General features: G+C 32.6%; 1 protein-coding gene across 1 annotated transcript; it reads right to left on the reverse strand.

The window, feature by feature from the left end:
* Positions 1-42: 42 nt before the first annotated feature.
* LOC144843189 (serine/threonine-protein kinase PAK 1-like) lies at positions 43-22,083 on the reverse strand. The gene is made up of 13 exons (XM_078699961.1): positions 21,999-22,083; positions 18,251-18,468; positions 12,368-12,456; positions 10,569-10,728; positions 10,016-10,077; positions 9,675-9,900; positions 8,590-8,702; positions 6,458-6,595; positions 6,253-6,345; positions 5,805-5,904; positions 5,171-5,367; positions 4,682-4,819; positions 43-3,902 (listed from the first exon to the last, which is right to left on the reverse strand). The coding sequence occupies exons 2-13, from the start codon at positions 18,441-18,443 to the stop codon at positions 3,819-3,821; spliced, it is 1,593 nt and encodes a 530-aa protein (XP_078556087.1). The 5' UTR covers positions 18,444-18,468; positions 21,999-22,083; the 3' UTR covers positions 43-3,818.
* Positions 22,084-23,726: the final 1,643 nt, after the last annotated feature.

The raw sequence follows: 23,726 nt of genomic DNA on the forward strand, positions 1-23,726 counted from the left end.
GAAGTAAATGTTGGTGTATGTAACAAAACGAGGGAAACAAAATGAAATTCCAAACATTTTAAATCTTATGGTTAATTTTATGAGACTTCCCTTTACACTTCTGTTTCTACTCACAATTATACATATACTTTTCATATGATTATCACATGACTATTTGAAAAAAAAAAATCCTTATTTATATTGTGATGAAATGATCATGTCATGAGTATGACATCACGCAACCATTAGTATGACATCACACAATTAGTATGACATCATACAGTGATATGTATGACATCATACAGTAGATGTATGACATCATACAGTATATCTATGACATCACACAGTTATATGTGTGACATCACAAAATAAGCATGACATCACACAATAAGTATGACATCACACAATTAGTATGGCATCACACATAAATATGACATCATACAGTGATTAGCATGACATCACACAATAAGTATGACATCACACATTAAGTATGACATCACACAATAAGTATGACATCACACAGTAAGGATGACATCATATGCATACCTGCCAACTTTACCAATATGCAGTATACTACTTTTTTTCCCCTTTGACCGACCAAGATTTAATTAATTAATTTAATTTTAATTTATAAAAACAAATTAAATCACAATAGATTGTTTAAAGATATAAATATTTTCATTCTTAATATTTTGTGCTATTTGTAATTTGTACAAAGAGGTGAAAAAATCCCTGATATGCTGTAAATTTGCAATTGTTTACCCTCTGAAGTTGACAGGTATACACCTAAGTATTATCACAGAATTATGACTCACATGATGAGTATGATGATGACATCACATGATAAATATGACATCACATGATTATGTGTACCAGATCATGAATATCACATAACTATCAAATAATGAATGCCACGTTATCATTTCTTAAATCAAAACTTAATCCTAAAAACAAATTATTAAATGATTCAATAGATCAAAAACCTGTTAAAGATTGTTACCAATTAATTAACTATGTATATAGATATTTATATAACGGATGTGTTATTACATAAAAAGACTAGAAAAGAAACATTATTACATTCAATTCTACTGATATTTTAATCCTTAATGTTAAATAAACATTTACTATAATACTATTACTGACAATAGTACTTACAAATACAAGTCATTCAATTATATCTTATCATAAATTCTTACATAAACAACTTTAAACCTAAAAAAAAACATTAAATATAAAACAATCGGTAAGTAACAATTAATTTACACAAAAAAACATAAAAAATATATCTTGGGTAATTTCAGATTTAATTTTTTGTTTTCAAATAATGTAAATCATCTCTACTAAGCATGGTGCAATAATCATACCAAATATGGATATTATATATACATCATTACTATATAAGGTCATTTTTTAAAAAGAATTTGACAGTTTAAGTTGGGTTGAGTTAAATAAACACTTAAGTAAGAATAACTAGGACTGTCAAATTATATATACGGTAATAGTTGGGAGGGGTAGGGAACCAAATAAGAAAATTATTCTTTACAATTTGTATCAGAAAGCGTCCAGCACTGTAGTATACATAAACAATGATTAAAAATCACTATACTCAGGGGCGGACTCAGGGGTATTGCCCTAGTGGCCCGGGCAACACCCTAAATTTCATACTAAAATAAAATTTAGATCCCATTTCATCAAATAGTTTATCCATATAACGTTATCGAAGTTCAGGGCTGGAGGAGAATATTTTTTAATGAATTTTGGAAATTCTGGTTTTAATTAACTGCTGACTTAAATACACAGTGTCCAAACAGCCCTGGACTCTTTGGGCAACCCCCTTAAATTAGTCCTGCGACCGCCCCTGATACTTGCTATTGAATAAAATGCGCATATATACAGTACTTGTATAGATCAACTACTATTGAATTATTCATTTTAACAATTAAGGATTTGAATATTATTAATCAGAGTTATTTGTTCAGTTATGCATATCAGTGCGTTTATGAATTTAATTGTGAAGTAATTCTATAAAACTATTTTCAATTAAACGTTACCGATACAATAAGACAACATATAATTATATTTGTAAGTAATAATAATTTGTTGGGAAAAATCACAGTGAACAAAATTTGGCACCGCAATAATGTAAATACTTACTAGTATCTCATATACGATATAAACCATACAAATTGATAAAGAATTATAAATCTACAAAAAATAACTCCAAAAATTATCCAAAAAAAAGTAAACTGTAAAAAAAATTAGAACTTTATATTATATTAAACTAAACTAAGACTGTATTTACATCATGTGACTTGGTGGATGAATGGTAACTAAGCAACTGTTGCCAGGAAGGTTGTTGATATTCAGGAAGACATATTTATTATAGGTGGATTTTAATCAGAGCTGTAATTTTCGTAAACATTGTAAATAAACACACAAAAAATCATGTTCATTTTACGATGCATGATACATATTTTTTTAATGGTCAGTCCAGTTAAATGTAAATATCTATCGTGGCAGCTTCTAAATTTTGAAACTTAACCTAAATAATTACTCAACATTGTTTAATACAATGGGCAAGTATAGTTTTGGTCACATACAAATTAAGAGTACCAATAATTATCTTAATACATTGTTAGTTGATCTCAAGAAAAAAGAACTTATTAAAGTTAGTGTTCACCTGTATAATGTATATTCATTAGCCATTATGACACTTATTTCTTACAAATCAATACAGTACAATATATAATTGTATCTTCAATTATACTACTCTGTTCATGAAGGGCAAAGTTCAGCCGATTTATAAAAATATTTCAAAATTGTTAGCAATAAAAAGTGAATGTTCTGGCGATGTGGACACCAAAAACAAATGTGTGACTATCAAAATAACAATATCAAGTTTTTTTAAAACTAACACAGATTAACAACACAAAACATTGACTGTTAAACAATGTTAGTATACAAATAAGTAATTAAGTATTTTTGAGATCAATCTCATTATTTTACTGTTAATAATTTGGCACAAAAGAAATGATTAAATCTATAAATAATAAGAAAACACCAAATTAATTCCAACTGATTTTAAAGTTACTTTAAAAAAATGCATGTATTATTTATTCTGGGGAAAAAAATGTGAATTAATAAATAATTACAAATTTAAAAATCAAACTGTATTTAAAAAATGTGTTTGTTGTATTAAAGTAAATTTTGGTTAGATGGAATCTTGGTCACAAACTCAAAATAGAAATGTCCACTTGACAATGACAATTGACATCATATATTTGAATGAAATGTCACTATGTGAATATTGTTCCAATTAAAATAAGAAAAACTTGAATTTTAATATAATTATTGTGTATCTAAATAAATAAGGTTAAAGTTCATCTAAAATTTTGGGTCATAATTAAGATTGCCTGGGAATAAATTTGGACCAAATAAATGGAATTTAAAACCTCATTAAATTTGAATAGATACAGTGCATGGATTCCGATAGATAAAACATAATAGTGAAATCAGACATTAAGTATAGGCCTGAATATTTAGGTGGTTTTTGGTTTCTTTGTATTGTTTTGTTTTTTATTTTAATGAATTATCTATTTCTAGGCAAACTTTCACCTAAATATTATCTGCAAAGAAACAGTACTACAAAAGTACGGCAATATTATTTTACCACATATGAATTCCATATTTTGTACATAAACTATTGCCAGAAATTTAAATAATTATACTAATAAACCTGGCAATCTTGCCATATAAAACAACATGCCGGCAGCCATCTTGATTTACCGGTTTGTGTTACTTGACCAAGTATCTCAATGAAAAGCACTCCTAGAGCATCAGTGTTGCTTGAGGGTTTCTTTTGCAGCCAAGATTAATGGCACCAAACTTAGAAGTGGCTTAGATTTCCTAAGAAATGGGTGCTGAAATTAAGAAAATACAATTTAGTATATACAATATAATAAAAATATATATATATACAAATAAATATTGTAATAAATAACGTAACTCTTATTCTCAATGTTATATAAATTAAAAATCAAAATAAAAGTGTATAGCATGGTATAAACGTAGATCTCGAGTACATCAGCAGTGAAGTCAGGTGATACTATGTATCTGTCAATGATGGTCATGTGTCTTCAGAAGAAGACGGCTACAAGAACAGTATACAACAATAGTACACAAATAATGAATCTTTACAAATTAAATGGGGAGAAATGTTATTATATTGACTATTCTAGTCAACGAGCAAAGCCAAGTAAATAGTACAGTGAGGTTTTCAAGAAAATACTCCTCACTCAACTTTTATTTAATTAAGCAGTCCCTTGTTCTAATTTATTTTTAAAGTCTTGTTTAACAGTGGAAAAAAAAATATGACGAAAGTATCATTTATTCTTTCATTGCTGTTTAAAGATACTAGACCTCTGTTTTTTTTAACCTAATTTAAGGTCAAACACTACATTTTATGTAAAAATAAATACTATATGAACCTATCCAGCTAGATATAAGACCGTCCACGAGAGGACATTCGACTCGAGCTAATTAGGTAGTGCATAGTTTTTCTCTTTTTACATTTAAGATAAGGAATGACCTGGTTTAATGTTTTTAAAGTAATATATATGTATTATTTTTACAAAACGTCAAAAATTGCAGGTCCAGTGTCTTTAATCCTGTTTGATCTCAGTAAAAATAAATGTAATACCTGTAAAAGTTCTCCACTTGATGCACGCTTGTCTACGTCCATATCCAAACATTTCGACAGAAAGTCACGAAATACTGGCGTTAGCTTGTCCGGATGTTGAATTTCCGGAGTGCCATTCGTTGCTATCAAATATAGTGCCTACAACAAAAAAGAATGATAAATAAAATCCTATATCTATGCAGGTGTTCAAACAAGCCTCTTTTTCCTGAAGTTCCTTTTTCAAACTACAGACCAGCATTGAAAGTGCTAGTACATCGGCCTATCATAGCTCATGACAATTTTGTAGCCAACTCTACCAAGGCTAGCCAGCAGGCATCTACTAATATGCTAGGCCTAATATAATATGCTAGGCCTAATATAATATGCTAGGCCTAATATAATATGCTAGGCCTAATATAATCTTCCCTTCACTAGTCTCATGCTTGGCCCTTTTTCGGCAAAAAAGAACCCCCTGAAATATCCTGGCCATGTTCTATCAAATATACTTACTCTTAGAGGGTTTTCATTCAGATATGGTGGTTCACCCTCAATCATCTCAATGGCCATGATACCTAGACTCCATATGTCAACCTTAGGCCCATATTGCTTCCTTGTAACCACCTCTGGAGCCATCCAGTAGGGTGTGCCTACCATTGTGGTTCTCTTGCTGTTTTCTGGAGTTATTTGGGCGCAAAAACCAAAATCAGCTGCAAAAGGATAGAATAATTACACGATTAAGAAGCAGAATTTTTAAAAAAGTATTTATTCTGGTCCTCAAGCTTAACTGAAAACTGAGGAAATTTGGATTAGAACCTCCGCAGCCAGCAGTGCAGTGCCTACCAGATCAACACACTGGGAGGTGTACCAGGTTCTTTAATGTGCACTATATTTAAACGGCACTAACGGCTTTACATCCCATCTGAAGGACGAGGCAAAACTTTGGTGATCTTACGAGAACAGGTGTTTCAATGCAGTATGGCCATGATTAGTAAAATGATGCACAATAACATTAACAATGATTATGACTATGTTGATATGATTTTAATGCTCATGACACTGTGCTAAATAGATGATGATGGTGCAAATTGTAAAGAAGATTGCTACTTATTGATTCAGAAATCTATTACAAAAATGTAATACATACTTAATTTGACATTTCCATCCATTCCTAACAGTATATTATCACTCTTAATATCTCTGTGGATCACACCATTCTCATGTAAGAACTGTAAAGCCTGCAAACACTGTAAAGAGCAACAAAAAACAAAATATTGTTACTGCGGTTTTCTTAAGCTCTGTCTACACTATTAAACTTTATGTGATGTGCCCATATATATGTACATGATGACATCATATCATTACCATATTTGGGCATATCGAAACTTTTCCATAAGTGTTTGATCCAAAAAAATGACTGGGGTAATAATGTTTCACAACATTAGGCGCTATATAAATCCAGGATATTATTATTGGGACTAAGACTTTAGTGGGCTAAGTTAAATAAGGCCCTTCACATAGAGGGCTATTTACCATCAGATAGAAGGCTAGTAACTAAGTTAGTTATAACTAATAAATAAATAAATTCTGCTTACTTCTCTACATACACTTGCGATTTGACCTTCATCCATACAGGTTTCTGTGACGACATCTGTGAGGGAGCCACCCGCAAGAAATTCCATTACAACCTTAAATAATAGACAATTTCCCATCAGGATTGTGAAGATCTATCTTTAAACACATTCAATCTAAACATTACATTCAGACCAAAACAAAAAAAGTCTGTATGCATGGACTTACCCACAATTCCTCAGCTACGAGGTAGCTGTCTACATAGTTGACTATATTTGGATTCTTATTCTCTCGCATCACAAGAATTTCATTAATAATCAACTCTTTCTTCGGTTGCTGTTGTAAGTTCATCTGCTTGATTGCAACCTACAAATAACAAATTGAATAAAGCATACATAATTAAACTTATTTTAATCATCATATTTTATTTTTCACCTTATTTATAGAGGATGACTCCAAACAGCGTATGCTGACAATCAAGAGGCCCTCTTGATGAGTTATGAGTCTGTGTGTGACAGTGGCTGTGTGTATACTAGTACACCGGGGTAACCCCCTACTCCTCTCGAAAGATGTACTAGGTGCTTTAAAGTGCACATGAGCCAGGTGTGTACACTGGACCTACAGCTTATAGTTATTATCCGAAAAGACTCGTTCTACCACCAGAACCAGGGAGGGGGTGAGGCTCGAACCCTTGCCGATGTTAAAATGGCTATGGCATTCACTCACTCATAAAGTGCAATATTGAATAATAATTATAATAAGTAATTTTTTATTTTTTAGCAGCTTTTTATCAGAGAATTTTCTTTTTTTTGTGTTGTTGTAGTGCTTATCTGTGTTGGTGCAATTGTAACTGTTTTAATATAATATATATGATATGCCAGTTTCCAAAACAAATTTCTGTTAATTTTTAAATGGACAAATAACGATACTATGACTATTTGTTTATCTAAGGGTACTGACACCACACACAGGATTGAATGGTACTTTACAAATGTATGCTGAATCTTCATTTCCAATTATAAAACACCATGCCACACCTATGGAACTCCAGCATATTAACAATATATAACTGTGCAATAGTGCAGTTTATTATGCTGTAATATTACATTTTAATATTATTTCATTTCATTAAAATCACCAGGTCAGCCAATTTTTATTTAATTTGATACTTATTACAATGCCCAGCAGAGATACCATTGATTTAACAAGAAGAACATAATGCCCTGTACCATCTTAAGCTCTGTCTACACTATCAAACTATGTGACAATAAAAATGTGATGTGCCCATATATGGACATGATGATGTCATATCACTACCATATTTGGGTATATCACTACCATATTTGGGCACAAGTTTGATAGTGTAGACAGAGCATTAAGAAAGTTTGTTTTATGTTATTTATTCATTGATACAATCTTCAAATTGACTTTTAATAAAACACAAATTATGAATGTCATTATATTTAAATTTAGAGGATGTTTGAGAAGATAAGACATAAAAAGTAAGTTATATTCCAAACTGCTTAACATATTCTGTGTGCTCTAAAGCTAGGCCGACATTGATTGATATTCGGCTTGCATAGATACTGTTCCTCCAGCACAAGATTGATAAGACACCCCAGGGAGAGATTGCAAGATGTATGAATGCCGACGGCGCCAAGGGCCTGAATAGTTATTCTAATTTGTGGGAATTGTTAGAAGTTAATGGAAGTAAATAATGTATTGAATGATAGTGACCAGTCGTAAGTGTCTTGGACATTTCTCTGTGTATAAATCAATCAATAATAAACTGTTAAAATGCATGTTTCATTTCTATCTGCTACTAAACCAAAAGCTCTACATTATAGAAAGAATAATAAAAAGGAACAAATTATAAATATAAATAAATTATATAAACATCACAGGCACATAATAAATTCTAAACCGCCCGGTGTGATATACTGAAATTTAATTAATTAATTTAAAACAATAAAGATGAGGAAATCTGTGAGAATGATAACAAGTCGCGCCAACCGAGATTCGAACCTGGAACCCTCTGCTTGATATGATATTGATACGTCCTAACCATTAGACCATTGGGGCTTATATATATATATTGACATTTATCAGTCAGTATCATTAATGATTATAATTTGCTCCTTATTCATTACATGAGAAAGTGTCCCTTAATAGGGGTGTCCAAACGAAGGGGTTCTACAGTAATGTTAATATAATGTTATCAGTTAATTTATTTAGTTTAATAAGTACATATTATATCTAAATTTTATTTTAAGTTTAAGCAGGACGTCAAGGACGATGAGGAGAAGTGGATTCATACCAAAGGTGCACAAAGAGATTAGCATGATTGTAGGCCTACTTACTTCGTTTCCAGTAGCAATTTCGATTGCTGTGTACACCACCCCAGACGCACCTTGTCCTATCTTCTCAAATTTTGTGTACTTCTTTTTAGGATCACCTACACTCACAATAGACCCTGCCAAAACAGAAAAAAGTTATTATAACGAAAATCATAATTGTATCATAGTTTATTGTTTTAAAATTCTTTAGTGATTTTGGAATCCTCACCCTTATAATAATGGACCTTGCCAAGTACAGTAAAACTCCTATTTAGTATATGACATCTTCAGAACCCAACCAATTGTCCATGAATTGGCTATGGCCGTATTATAGTTATTGTATTACAATTCTTTACCAAATGATTTTGGAAACCTCACCCCTTTAATAATGGACCTTGCCAACTACAGTAAAACTCCTATTAAGACATTTACGGAACCCAACCATTGTTCATGAATAGGGGTTGGCCATAGTGTTAAAATGCATATTGCCCCTCATTCTTTTCATGGGAAATTTTTTGGAAATTTATACACATATATAACACCCCTTTAGTCGCATTGGAACCTCCTAAAACATAGTGATATGGTGACATTAAAATGAGGTTAATTTGATGTATAATATGTTTATCTCATTAAATGTTAATCAGCATATCTCATAACCAAATGTAATTATCATGAAAATCCCTTTCATAATGAAATATATTTCTGAGAATATTAACAAGACTGAACAATGCACCAGCAGGGTTTGTCATCATTTCAAATGGGTTTCTAAAAATAGAACCCTTCTTCTCAATCAATACATTACGAAGCTTTCGATTTGCGATGACCTCCGACCTAGAGGTTTTTACTAGAACCCTGACACCCACCAGCACGGTTTGCCATCATGTCAAATGGGTTTCTAAAAATAGAACCCTTCTCCTCAATGAATACATTAAGAAGCTTCCGATTTCCAATGAATGACATCACTACCTTGGAACAGAAAGTTTTTACTAGAGCTATAAAACCCCACGAGCAGAGAATAATGGACTGACAGACAGACAGACTTGCTTAATCTTTTACTAGAGCTCTGAAACCCCACGAGCAGAGAATAATGGACTGACAGACAGACTTACTTAATCTTTCAAGAATTTCCTCATCACTCATCTTCTTCTTCTTTTGTTTTTCTCGAGTTCTCTCCATCGGAGTTTGTGCTGCTGGCGGCGTTTTTGGTTCAGCCGGCTGTGGAGGTGTTTCGATGCGCGAGTAGTATTTTGAACGCGTGTGCTCGGGCCTTGGTGCCACTGGAGGAGGAGCTTCGGATTCATTATCATCATCCTCTACAGAAGCTTTACTTGGTTTCTGTAAAAAAAAAAAGAAACATATTTGAAATATAACTTTATATCTTCCATTTCAAATTAATAATAATATTACTATTTAAAGATTTTTTTTGATTTTAAAAGTCAATGTATCATACCTCTGATATTGAGACAGAGCTTAATGTGTCTTCTATGCTTCCAGCATTCTTCTTCGCTGTGGCTGAAAAATAATCATGTTTTTTCAATAATACAAAATAACAGAGTCTGTTCACTTTATGCAAGGTCATAGGTTAAAGTCAAACTGGGTGGACAAAGCTTATAATAGTAACAACAAACTTTATTCTTAGCAAAGGTCAATTTACACAGATGAGCGGTAACAGTAAGCAGAAAACCGCATAGCTTGTCCACCGTAGAATCTGTATCTATCCCGAGCGGAAACCACCCATCTGCTCTGCGTTGTGTGTAATTGGTCATAAGGAATAACATAGATTCTATACTTTTATTACAGTTACCGCTCGTATGTGTAAATTGGCCTTAACTTAGCAAAATAGATTTGTATGCACTTCTGTAGTGGATACAATTCCTAAAAACAACATCTTCCACTACAAAAACAATTACCGGATGCCTGTAAACATGAATAAATAACAGGTTGTATTCGAGCTCACATTCTCTTATTAAAAAATGACAGAATTTGCAAAAATTACTACTTACTAACAACTTTTACATTTGACATCATAAACTTTTCGTTGACGCCTTGTTTAGACGAGTCGTAGAAGTTAAGCACGTCCAACACAGCTTGTGGATTCTTCTGTTGTTCATTTTTTGTGATGTTTGCCATCGTTAGCAGTTTTGCCCAATGTTCCGGCATCCCCTGAAAAATGATAAAAACAATGTTTTTTAATGATTTTTTTTATATAATAGTTAATATGATACTTTTGTATTTCTCGTAAATCTTAAGGTACACTTTCATCAAGCTTATTTTGAGTTTTAATGTGTTTCCTTTTTATCTCATTATCGACATCTTTCGGATTTTTTTCTTTATATTTCAACAAGGATGAATAAAGTAAAAGTAATATCATGCATAAATAAGAATATTTTTAGCATAAGTGATAATTTGAAAACAAAACAGAATTTAATTATAGTAACTGTAATCATTATAGAGATGTGTCATTATTAAATGACAAATATTTATAAAGCTCTGTCTATACTATCAAACTAGTTTGACAAAAAAAGTGTGATGTGCCTAAATATAGTAGCGATACTTAAATATGGTAGTGATATGACATCATCATGTCATTGTCTATATATGGGCACATCAAATTGTTTTGTCACATAAATTTTGATAGTGTAGACAGAGCTTTAAATAATTTCTACCACTTTTATGTTTATTATATTTAGGTGAAGGTACCTCAGATTATTAATAGGCGATTTTTATATTTAACATTTTGAAATTAAACTACTTATTGGATGGTACTGCTTATATATTTTTTGGTTGCTCTAAAGCAATATTTAATTTTATGTCTTTCATACTGTATTTATGTATGTTTTTAAAATGTATTGATTGATTGATCCATGCTGGCATTTTAAATCAAATTTAATCATAATATTAAAAATGGCCGAGATTTGACATTTCCATTAGACATTAAAAACTGGTAGCTTACTATACCATTACTAAGCCTATCTTGCGATACCTTGAAATATTACGGCATGGCTAGGCAAACTTTAGTAATTGACTATGTCTCATCTAATTTACATAAATAGTCCTGCAGGCGGCGCAGCTGGCCCCTGGGGATTTGGTTTGCAGCAAAGAGCTCATTCTTTAACTAAAGCAATCCAGGGTAGCATATTTTGTGTTTTGTTTCCAGGAAAATATATCATTTGAATAGGCATAAATTAAGTATTTAGTATTAATAATAATTTGAGTATACCAGGTACTTTACATATTGTCACATGCACTATAAAATGTTTTTTATTCCAAGTATTTTCAAAATGAACTTTGAATTCTTAGAACAATGAATATATTATGCTTTCATAGTATAGAAACCAATAAAAACAATTTTTCCCAAAAACTGTCTTTATTTCAAAAACTGCCACTGTAAATATAAATAAAATATTCATTTTAGGATTTTTAGACTGGCATTGTACTAGAAAATTCAACATTTCAATTAAAAATTATAGCGCTATTTCGTTCCTTAATAAGACACCTCTGGGAGAAGGGGACTTGCCCTGCAAATGACAAGAATTATATTTATGGACTCAATAAATTTGTTTTGACATAATGGAATTATGAGTCATACTAAAAACATTCAGAAATAATAAATAATTGAACAAAACATGATAAATACATTAGTTATAACATTTCCACGCATTAAGTAATGTTTTAATGGTGGAAATTTCTTATAAATAAATTACAGGTGAGATGCTGCGATTGTGTGAATGACATTCGTAAAAGGCTTTCGACAGACAGTGGTTGCTCTGTGAGGATATAGACTATTTAAATGTATACTTACTGTGAATTCACCCGTGACAATGTCGAATCCAACATGTACCGTGTGTTCAAAACTTGTGGGTAGGGAGATTTGTGGTCTTGTTTTATTACCTGTGAAAACAAAAAAAGAAGAAATGTTAAAATTACTAAAAAAAAATCACATCCTTATTTTTTTTTTTTTTCTTATTCCTTGTCTTTAACTTTATTATTTCTTTATCCTTAATCTGTTTTTTCCTTGTAGGATGTCAAGTGCTTTTAACAATAGCATGTAATCATTTTTAAAGCCATAACATTTTAAAGTTTACACTATCAAAAAAGTGTGATGTGGCCAAATATGGTAGTGATATGCCCAAATATGATAGTGATATGACATCATCATGTCCATATATAGGCAAATCAGATTTGTTGTCACATAACGTTTGATAGTTTAGACAGAGCCTTATAACATAAGCACAAGACAAAAGTATATATTTTGTTTTAAATTAGAAATTTTTCACTATTGAAACACATTGAAATATGGCAAATTACGTACTACTGTAGTTATCCCCTAAAAGTTACTGTACAGTATATCAGTGGTCAAACTCTAGGAAAAGTTTTTAATAAACAATAGGGACATTTTCCATTAAATGGACACTTGTTTTGACCTGGTGGCACTGCTTTTACTGTATTCCACCAATATTAAGCTTTTGTTTTTGGACAGTAGTAATTTAACGATTGTGACACATGGACTGAATACACATTCCCCCTCATCGTAGATTATAATCTCCTTGTCTACCATCCCTAAATTGAATAGTGAATGTTGGGCTGTTGTTATCCATCACTCTATTTCATTAAAACAGGTTTCAGTGATGTGCAAGGTATAAGAGTAATTTGTAATCAATAAGCAAACACCAGAGACAGCTCACCAAGGTTGAACAGTGTCTCAATCTATACTTGATTGATTGCAGAACAAACTTTTTTTTCTCAAACACTACTACAAACTATAATTTGTTCATCCTTTTGGCTTATTTTTAAAGATATTCCAACAATCAACACAGAACATTCATTAAAAGAAAATCTAATTAATGTAACTCGAAATGGAATTAATTATATTCTAAACCTAAAAGTATGCCAATTTTACTACTGATAACTCATTGTTCTGGACGCGATATTTCTTTTCGTACAGAAGTTGGGGACTTTTTCATAACAAATTCTGTCGTCGTGATTCTAGGGGCATTCCACGAGGCAATGAGTAACATAATCTTCATCTAATTTGGCCATTTCCTGCCACACTCAGTGTTTTAATAATAATATTGTCTCATGGAATATTTTATTATTTCCAATTACTGTATTAAAGGGGGGTTCCGGGTTTAAAATGAATAGCAAAAAATGTAAAATATATTTGTTTTTCTCTTGAACGGTAAAAGTTTCAATTTATATAAGCGCCCAGTGAAGCAGAACGAAGGCTGTGAAATGAGGCCAGATTACAAGTGCAGCTACGGCAAAATCACACTGTGGTTACAGAATAGGAAATTCGTGAAATGGTCAATCTTCCGACGACTCGTTATCATTAACCATATCAATTACTTTTGTAAAATTATACTTATCTGATGTAATTTTAGTCGGTCTTCCCATTTATAAAGTCAATTTTTTATGAAAATCCATCAAAACAGTGAAAAATTAGATATGTTTGCACTTTACGTTTGCCGATTTTCGCACTGACTTAGGGAAAGCTTTCAAAATCAATGAAGCGTAACGTATACATTCCTGAGCGAGGAGAGCGAGACGACGATACACGTGCTCACTCTCTGCCCATGCCTGGCATCGTCACGTGATAAGCAGATACAATATACAATACCAAACTGGTCGGGTCGAGTATGCCCCGTCTATAATCACAACATGAACGATGTACAGTATTTGATTGAAGGTCGACTCGACCTACCGGAATGGTATAGATAATATAGCTCGAATGAGAGAGTTGGAATATTTGTAAACATAAGTATTGCTAATTTTAAAAAGTGTAGCCTATAGTAAAAGGCCTGGAAGTATCAATTCGCATAGGGTCTACTACACTAGCTAGCTCAATTTTTAACTGGGCCGGATCGGCTAGGTCTCCTTCCTACTACCTGGTCTACTTGCTTGATGCAGTATCCGCTTTTTTGGAGAGTAAACTAGGCCTATTTTAGGCCTACTTATTAGACGATCGGGACACCATACGTGCGGAAGGCGATCGGACCTCGTTTTGCCTCAATATTTATAGCCGATTTTGTAGAACGTTTTAGGCTTAGATTGTTTAGGAGTTTGGTTGATAGGATGGGTTTGGAATCCACTGAGTTTTGTTATTTATGGGCCAATCGTTTAGTAGTAGGCTAGCTAGGCCCATGATGGCCCCGATGTTTTAACGTAGCCATCGTGGCATGGAATCCCTAGTCAGAAATGGCTCTCACCCATGAATAAAATGATTTAGGCTAGGCCTAGCCTAGTACGTGAAGCCGATATACGATCTGTACTATTCGAGGTATAAAAATAGTATAATTTATGACTCCGTAAATCTGTACTAGTAAATTTTGTATTTCATTAAATGTCAAATAAATATATGCTACTACTGTTATTATTACACTTTAGGCCTAGCTTAGAAAATCTACAAAAAATGTATTTCACAATGATCGGGTGGTCGTCGTTTGACAGGGGAGAGAGCTAGAGATGCAAGTTGACAAACACAACGTACAAGCTTGACGTCGCGAGTTTGGAATCCACTGATGACGTGATTTTGTGAATATCTCATGAATATTAATGAGCTTCCCTAAGCTGCTGAAAAACAGACTTTCCATGAATTTACCCTAAAATGTATATAAAATTTAATTTTTTAATTTCTCGTTATTACTTCTTCATTCTGACATGTCTATATTGTTATAATATTTTTTATTTAATAAATAAACGATATTTAAAAGCAATTTTAAACCCAGAATCCCCCTTTAAATCCAACACTCTTAAACTGGGCGAAAATAATTGCCAAAATGCAGAGATTAACAGATTGAGTTCTAATTAATATTTTAGCCCATATTGAAGATACTGTAGATTAGATAACTAAAGCTATGTCTACACTATCAAACTTTATGTGACAACAAAATGTGATGTGCCCATATATGAATATAATGTCACATCACTACCATATTTGGGCATATCAATACCATATTTGGGTACATCACACTTTTTTTTGTCAAACTAGTTTGATAGTGTAGACAGAGCTTTATATTTTATTACTGTATGGGTTTGTGACATCATCAACATTGATGATACATACCTACCATAAATATAAAAGGGGTGACAATGAAATTACGAGAGAGGAAATGTAGTATTTATGCGTAACTGTTGCTGTAGCACTGTGTGTGCGTGACGCACACTGTGGTTGAATGTATAAGTTTGGGATAGGCTGTCCCGATTATGAACTTGAATGGTTCTGAAGTTTCTCATCTGTGTTTATTTGGAATATAATAAAAGCGTGCACGTTAATCAGTAGCACACATACATTTCAATTTTGAACGAGCCATAACATTATCGTGCAAATAAACAAACATTTAATAATATAGTATATATACTATACTTCGCAATTTTCCAAGTACAAAATGTACTTCTTTATTCAGTGTTATCCAATCTAGTTTTTTATATATAACATTAAAAGACTCTATTCACCTAATGCCTTTGTTGAAAAAGCGAAAATATCAGTAGATTGGAAAACTCATAATATTACAGATTGGCAATTCAAACACTATTTCCATGAAATTGCATATTAGTTGCATACTATATGTAATGTATGTACTATACTGTGTAATGCATTTTGAGAATATTACATTTTGACCTTGATATTGATGCTAGCTATACATTGTTGAATCTGTAGCTTATTAAGTTCTGTCTACACTATCAAACTTTATGTGACAAAAAAATGTGATGTGCCCATATATGGACATGATGATATCATACCACTACCATATTTGCGCATATCCTGACCATATTTGGGCACATCATACTTTTTTTTGTCAAACTACAGTAGTTTGATAGTGTAGACAGAGCTTTAGAGTACTGTGTATGGGTTATCAATGCAAAACTGGATCATTATATACTTGGAAATTCATAATAATATGTCAACGCACTTCTTCATGTGTGGTATTCAGATTACCGTATGTGTTATACTATCTAGGGTATCTTAGGGCCTGTTCATACCTACGTAGTTATGCTTCCATATCATACGCAGCGTACTACATAGGTCTGAACCAGGACAAAATTAGTGGAATGGAAGCCACCTCTTACGACACTGTTTTTTCGTTCATTGCGACAGCTCAAGGAAGATTAATGAATAACCAGTTTCGGAATAACGGAATATTTTCAAATGGTTAGTTCTACATAACAGTGAATGTTGCAAAATATCAAATATTCAGTAATATTAAACAGTATTTAACATAAATTCATTTTGAAAGAGGCAATTCTGTACATGAAAAATTTAAAGTACTGTACTGTCCTATAGTAGAGTAGCACAGTTGGCTAAATACCGTTTTAAATCAACAATTCCATAGAAAGGTCAAAAGGTCATGCAATCTGAAAACAAAAATGTTTCTTTCAACATGAACTATAAAATAATTGCTAGTATTGCAATATCCATTATTTTCCTCTACTTTGAAAATATGAAATATTCATTATAATTTTACACAAAAAAGAAATGAACAAATACATATTTTTATAAAATTCACGAGGTCATGACCTTTCTTGGAACTACCCTGTAGTAAAGTAGGATTCATTTCAAGCAACTTGATACTAAGCAAATACGTATTTCATTACAAATTTTAATTTCAAATGACTACTAAAAACAAAAGTAAAGTGACACTGACAGTCTGCAATTTTAACTGAGATCAGAGTTTTTTTTTTATTCTAGGATTGCCGCCTTTTATGCTTCTTTTTATGAATCAATTCTATAAAAAAAAAAACTTTGACAAACGAAAGTTTTTGACAAAACATTTTTGATCGTCAACAGATGTAGTACAAAGACTGAATCTGTCACTCGGTGGCTTCCTTCCTGTTACAAAACTATATCTTAATCTTGTTGCTTCCTATCTACATTATAACAGAGAGATTTTGTAGGGTTGTTTGTCATTACACATTTTCCCTACTACACGCATCCATCCATCCATCCAAAAAGAGTGTGATGTACCCAAATATGGTAGTGATATGCCCAAATATGGTAGTGATATGACATCATCATGTCCATATATGGGTACATTACATTTTTATGTCACATATACAGTAGTAAAGTTTGATAGTGTAGACAGAGCTTTAATTTTGTTGCTTTCTATCTACTGTACAGTATATTATGACTGCAATTGTACTGTAACTGGTAATGTTTATGACATTTGAACATTATCTGCCATCTTGGATCTAATTTAGCGGCCAAATTGGGGTTTAAATGCCCCAATTTTCTTCACTTAGGATATTTGTTACACATTTTTATACTACACGCAACTATATGTGCATGGAGTATCAAAATGCAACTGTATTAAGTAATGTTTTATATGAAATTTGAACATTACAGTATCCACCATATTGGATCCAATGTAGCGGCCAAAGTGGGGGTTAATTGCCACATTTCCTCCCAATTTGGATGTTTGTGGTATACAATTTGTTGCTATTGTACACATTCATACACAAAGGGTATCAAAATGGCTGCAATATTGTATACTGCGAAGGTTTTAAACTACATTTGATTCACACCCAGGAAGGCGGATTGGGGTTGGTGTAATAATGTATCAACATGACTGAAATTGAGTATGTTGTACACTACATTGTAAACCCCAGAGGGGTTGTGGGTTGGTAATTAATGAGTTTTCTTCATGAACAAAATCATAATATAGATAAATTAAAACAGTTCATGACTTACTTTTATCATCGCTGCGTTGGTGCCAGAATTTTAATTTCTTTTTACTTTCTTTCTTTTCCTCTGCTGGTGTGTTTGGTAGGGGTTTCATATTATTGCCGTCCAACTTGGCATCCTTCCCCAGGGTACTAGTTATCCTGAGAGGGGGCGCCGGAGGAGTTTCATCACTATCCATTCTACCGCCACCGTTGAACATGGAGGATACCTCAAGTACCACGGTTCTGAAAAAGAAAGAATAACATAAATGAATAACCTGTGACGTAACCTGTACAGTACAGTAAGTGTCCCTTTCTGTTGAGTGCTGCCACCAAACGGCGTCCGTTCGTCTGTCCACAACGACTGGGGCTGAATGGACCAGTACACAGGTGTAACCCCCTACTCTTCCGAAAGATGTACTGGGTTCTTTAAAGTGCACATGAGCAAGATGTGTACCTACAGTTTTAAGTCCTTATCCGAGAAGACTTTGGTGACTTTAACACCATGAATGGTACAGTATTAATAGCAGCGTGGATTTATTTAGTTTTAACACTGTTTATAATGCTACTGTACATTCATGTTATGATTGCCTCATTATTTACCATGAAATGAAAATAAAACACAATTGGACCTCCAGTTTTAAGTCCTTATCCAAGAAGACTTTGGTGACTTTAAAACTATGAATGGTATATAGCAGCGTGGATTTTTTAGTTTTAACACTATTTACAGTATAATGCTACTGTAATATACATGTTATGATTGCCTTATTATTCACCATGAAATGAAAATAAAACACAATTAAATTGCTTTAATTATGTTCACATCAAGCCATAATGTGAACAATGTAACAAATACATACAGTGCAAACCAACTGAAATAATTTTCAGAAAATATAATTTATAAGTAAATTCTTTGACTCGTTTGATACTGGGCAACACTGTACCAGTACAGTGTCTAGTAATATCTGCATGGTATAGTATATGTTCAGAATTATTCTCTATTTTGTTATCTATAGTAGAAACCCAATTAAAGGCCAATTTACTAAGACGAGCGGTAACTGTAATAAAAATATAGAATTCCTTATGACCATTTACTCAACCGTGGAGAGGACTGGCGAGTTCTGCTCAGGATAGATACATATTATGCTCAGGATAGATATATATTCTATATTCTATGTGGAACAAGCTACATGGTTTTCTTATTGTTATCGATCGTCTGTGTAAATTGGCCTTAAGGGGACACCTCCAAGACGTCACAAAGTGTCCCCTTAATAGGAATGTCCACTGAATAGGGGTTGGCTGTTTTTTCACTGGAATGTATTCAACTTAGGGTGTCTCCTAAATAGGGTTCGTATCAAAGGAGAGAATCCACTGTACTGTATTTAAAACTGAGTCTTACTACACAGTAGTTGTGAGCAAAATGGGATTGGCAAAAAGTTGAAAAATCCTGTCCGATGACACGATGACTTTTAGGTCTACAACCTTTACCCCATTTCCTAACTTGCCGCGTACAGTCTGCAACTCTAACCTCTCCTGCCAAACGTAATTTGTAAACGCAAGCCTGAATGACTTTTACAAAATGCTGTGATACGGGATCAAAACATGCAGTCCTACCTATAAAGCGTTGAAAAGTTACTTTGCATGGTTACCGTAAATCCAAATTTATAATCGCAATAACGTTATCCAGTATGATTGCGTTGCAATCGTCTTTGGGAATGTAAATAATTTAATATTTTAGCTACGCTATACGTTTCTGGCAGACAACCAACTCTCTGACATACTGAGTGACTCATTTGCTAAATGCAAGGGCAGATCTGCTAGATAAGGGATTTAAGTTTGACTTACTAAAAACATACAATTTAAAATACAATAAAAGATTTTTTTATACAGTACAGTATTTCAAAAATTGGCAACTTATTTAATTAGTAATATATTTATTATATATTCATTTTTCAAAATCAGTTAAAAAAATATTAAAAATACAGTATATAAAAATAAATAATATTAAAATTATAAAACTACTGTTAATTAAAAATAGGTGTTTTTTTTTAGAAGACTAGCCCATCAGGCACAAAAGATAGATTTTCCAGCCCAGGGCAGATTTTACATTACAAGACATGATATCGTATGTGAATGAGGCTGACTAACATAAATTGATATACTTCATCAGGTTGTATAAAATATCAGGAGACCATAATTAAAGTTATAGTACTCACACAACTTAAGTATCCTCTCAAAAATTCCAGATCTCTATGCTAATATTAATAATCCAATTACTACAGTACAATAGGAGTCTCCTAGATCGTTATTTTCAAAATAATGATATCCTATTTTTAATTTACTTGGTTCCTGTTGCAGGATACCGTACCATGTCTTCTTACTTTCAATACAATTATTATTGTCAATGGTCTAGTGAATTCTAAAAATCAAACAATCATTAAAGGAAGAGCTTTGGAATAAATGTCAATAGAATATTGTATTGTATATGATTGTATTGTAATGGAAAAGAATGTAGTTTTTTTTATCTTCACTGAAATAAAACTTTAGAATGTTATGGTGGCATTTCCTGCCTAATAAAAATAGCAATTAATATATAAAGATAAAAATATTAAAATCAGTGGTTAACAGTCTTACTTCTGTTGATCTTTAATTAAGAGTGAAATTGTGTTGCATTACACCATAGATATATTATTTGTTCATATCACTATGATCACACACATGGTAAACTATCGTGAATGGCGCACTTGGGTGCGAGTCACCTGGCAATCATCTTATTGTATTTTCTTGTCTGCCAATTTTTTGAAGATTATAAGGGAATACTCCAATTCAACCATTTGGTTGCCATGGCCAACCCATTGGTTGTTATATTTTGTTTTTATTGTTTTTGATGTTTAAATTGAAATAAAGATACCAAATATACAGAATACAGGTATACAGTATATTACAAACTGTAAATTTGAAAGTGCATTAGACCAGATTTATATTTAAATTACACATGTAATACAGTAAGATATTGGATATTTGTTCATTATCTGTTCATGGCGTATTTGGGCATCATCCGCCTCCTAATATCAAACTTAAATCATCGTCATAATCCTCTCTGAATCAAACTTGAGCATTACATTGTCTAGAATTTTTTTTTTCTCCAGGAATTTTATTCAATAATATTTTCTGAAACATATTTGAAATCTTCAGTTTGCAACAACATTGTATCTTATTGTAGTACGATCTAAGTTAAAGCTAAATTTAAATTGGTAAAGTTTAAATTAGCAACATGATTGATGTGTTGTGGTGTTGGTAATTTAATGTTTATACATGTGGCCAAAAACAACTGCATGACTCATTTTGTTGAAGCCTTGAACGATCATTTTGTTTGATATGGTGGCTAAAAATAGAATATTTATTATCATCATATAGACAAAATAGGATTAAAGTTGATTAAACTTATTCTGTAAGGAAACAGAATCATAATCGGTTATAGGTTACTTCCCATGTGTATAATACTATTCTAAAAACACCGTATTTGAGGCACAGCTAATGATCGCTTCCTTCACCTAAGCAGGAAGTAGGCTCAGAAAAAGGATTTTCATCAGGCTTCGTGAACACCACCAAACAACACAGCGGATCCGCTGGCATGAAATCACATAGTCGAAGCCTGGGAAGATCTTGTGGACTTTCCAGACATATTTTGTCATATTAAGCTATATCTAAGGTATAATTTAACCATATCAACATGTACATATACAGTAAATAACACCAAATAAATTAGAACATACCTAGAAACGGAACAATCAGGGTACTTGTAGTACAAACAGCGACAATATTAAAGTCAGCCTCTTGCCTGCTGAACCAAAGGGCTTCACGCTCTGGTGGTCTTTTATTATTTCATATCCAGTATAAAGTGAAGATGACCCACAGAGAGGGTGGGTGTGTGCACATGTTTGGTACTTCGTTTGCGAATTTCGTCTGAATTTATTTATTTACGAATTCAACCAACCTGTTATTTATTCATTGATAGCCTTTTATTTAATCTTTCTTTTCCCCTTATTCGTTTTTCGTTATTTTTCTCTTGCCATCCATACAATTTGACTACAATTAAATCAGTATGGTATAATATTTGTAAATATTCACATTTATTTTCCATATTATACTCCCTTTTCATAATTTTCCTTTTTTTTTTTATCTATATACACAATATCAAATACTTTCTAACAAATAAATATGCAATGCAGATAATTAATACGTTTTTGTGATGTATTCAATTAAATGTTTTGTTTTCATATACTGTACTTTTCGTTCCCGTTTTCGTTACAAACCTTATTTGGAAAATGACGTCACTTGCGTACTTAGGTGGATGTGATCTATTGTTAGACAACTTTGTACATTTAAGTCCCGGAAGTAAATAAGAATCATTTCATTTCCTTCACAAAAAAAATAGATGGCGCTAGACACAAATAATCTTCACACTTTGAAATATGCATAAGTACAGTAGACTTGCTCTCTGTATTTATTGTCTTTTTTATGTCATTCCACACGTCGTAGTTTTGATTTTTGTCTGAAAATAAAACTGAAGTAATACACGTATGAAATGCCATCATATGTGCAAAAATATTTATCTTTTTACCAATATTAAGACAAAACTCCGTCTGGAGCCCAGACTAAAAATACAGTATAGTACATAGATAGCTGATGATTTGTTTTTCGGTTTTAAAACAAGTGTGTAACGTACCGTATTGGTAAAAAAGTATAGCGGAACAAATGAAATAGAAACACCATCACCACAAAAGAGAATAAAATTCGTCATCATCAAGTCGTCTGAATATCACAAGTTACTTTTAATCAAATGTACGGAAAATCATTTCAATATTTGTAGTTCATTGCAAAACTTGACGATCTAATTCAAAGATATAGCGCCGTCTGCGCTGAAAATTTCTGTGACAAATTGGTATCTGAACAGATGGTCTATTCGTAAAGCGTGGTTCCCACTAGAACGCAACGCAACGTAACGCAGCGACGTATTGACGCACAGTGTTGTATTGCGTAATCGCAAGTGGGAACCGACGACGCAAGTGCTGTAAAAATCGCAGATTTGATTTCACGCAGGCGGGGGCAAACACAATGATTGGAAGGGCATTTTCTTACGTTGCGTAGATTGCGTTACGTCGGCGTCGCTAGTGGGAACCAAGCTTTACGCAAGGACGTAAACGCAACACAAGCGTGTTGACCAATGACAAGCGATAGTTCGGATACTCTATCGGTGGTGATTTGTCAAATCATTTACGTTATGTTTACGTCCTTACGTTGCGTCCTAGTGGGAATTACGCTTTAATGAAAAGTAATAGTTTGTGATTACCTGATAACGCGAACGTGTGAATTACTTAATTCATTCGTTCCATAATGTGTGAAATGATGTCACTGATTTTCATATCTGTGACGTAACCCGTAAGAAATCAATAACGGCTCCAACACTTCAGACCAGACTCATTATCGAGTTTGTAATTACC

This window comes from Antedon bifida, chromosome 5, assembly GCF_963402885.1.
Source record: "Antedon bifida chromosome 5, ecAntBifi1.1, whole genome shotgun sequence".
In the NCBI taxonomy this organism is placed as follows: domain Eukaryota; kingdom Metazoa; phylum Echinodermata; class Crinoidea; order Comatulida; family Antedonidae; genus Antedon; species Antedon bifida.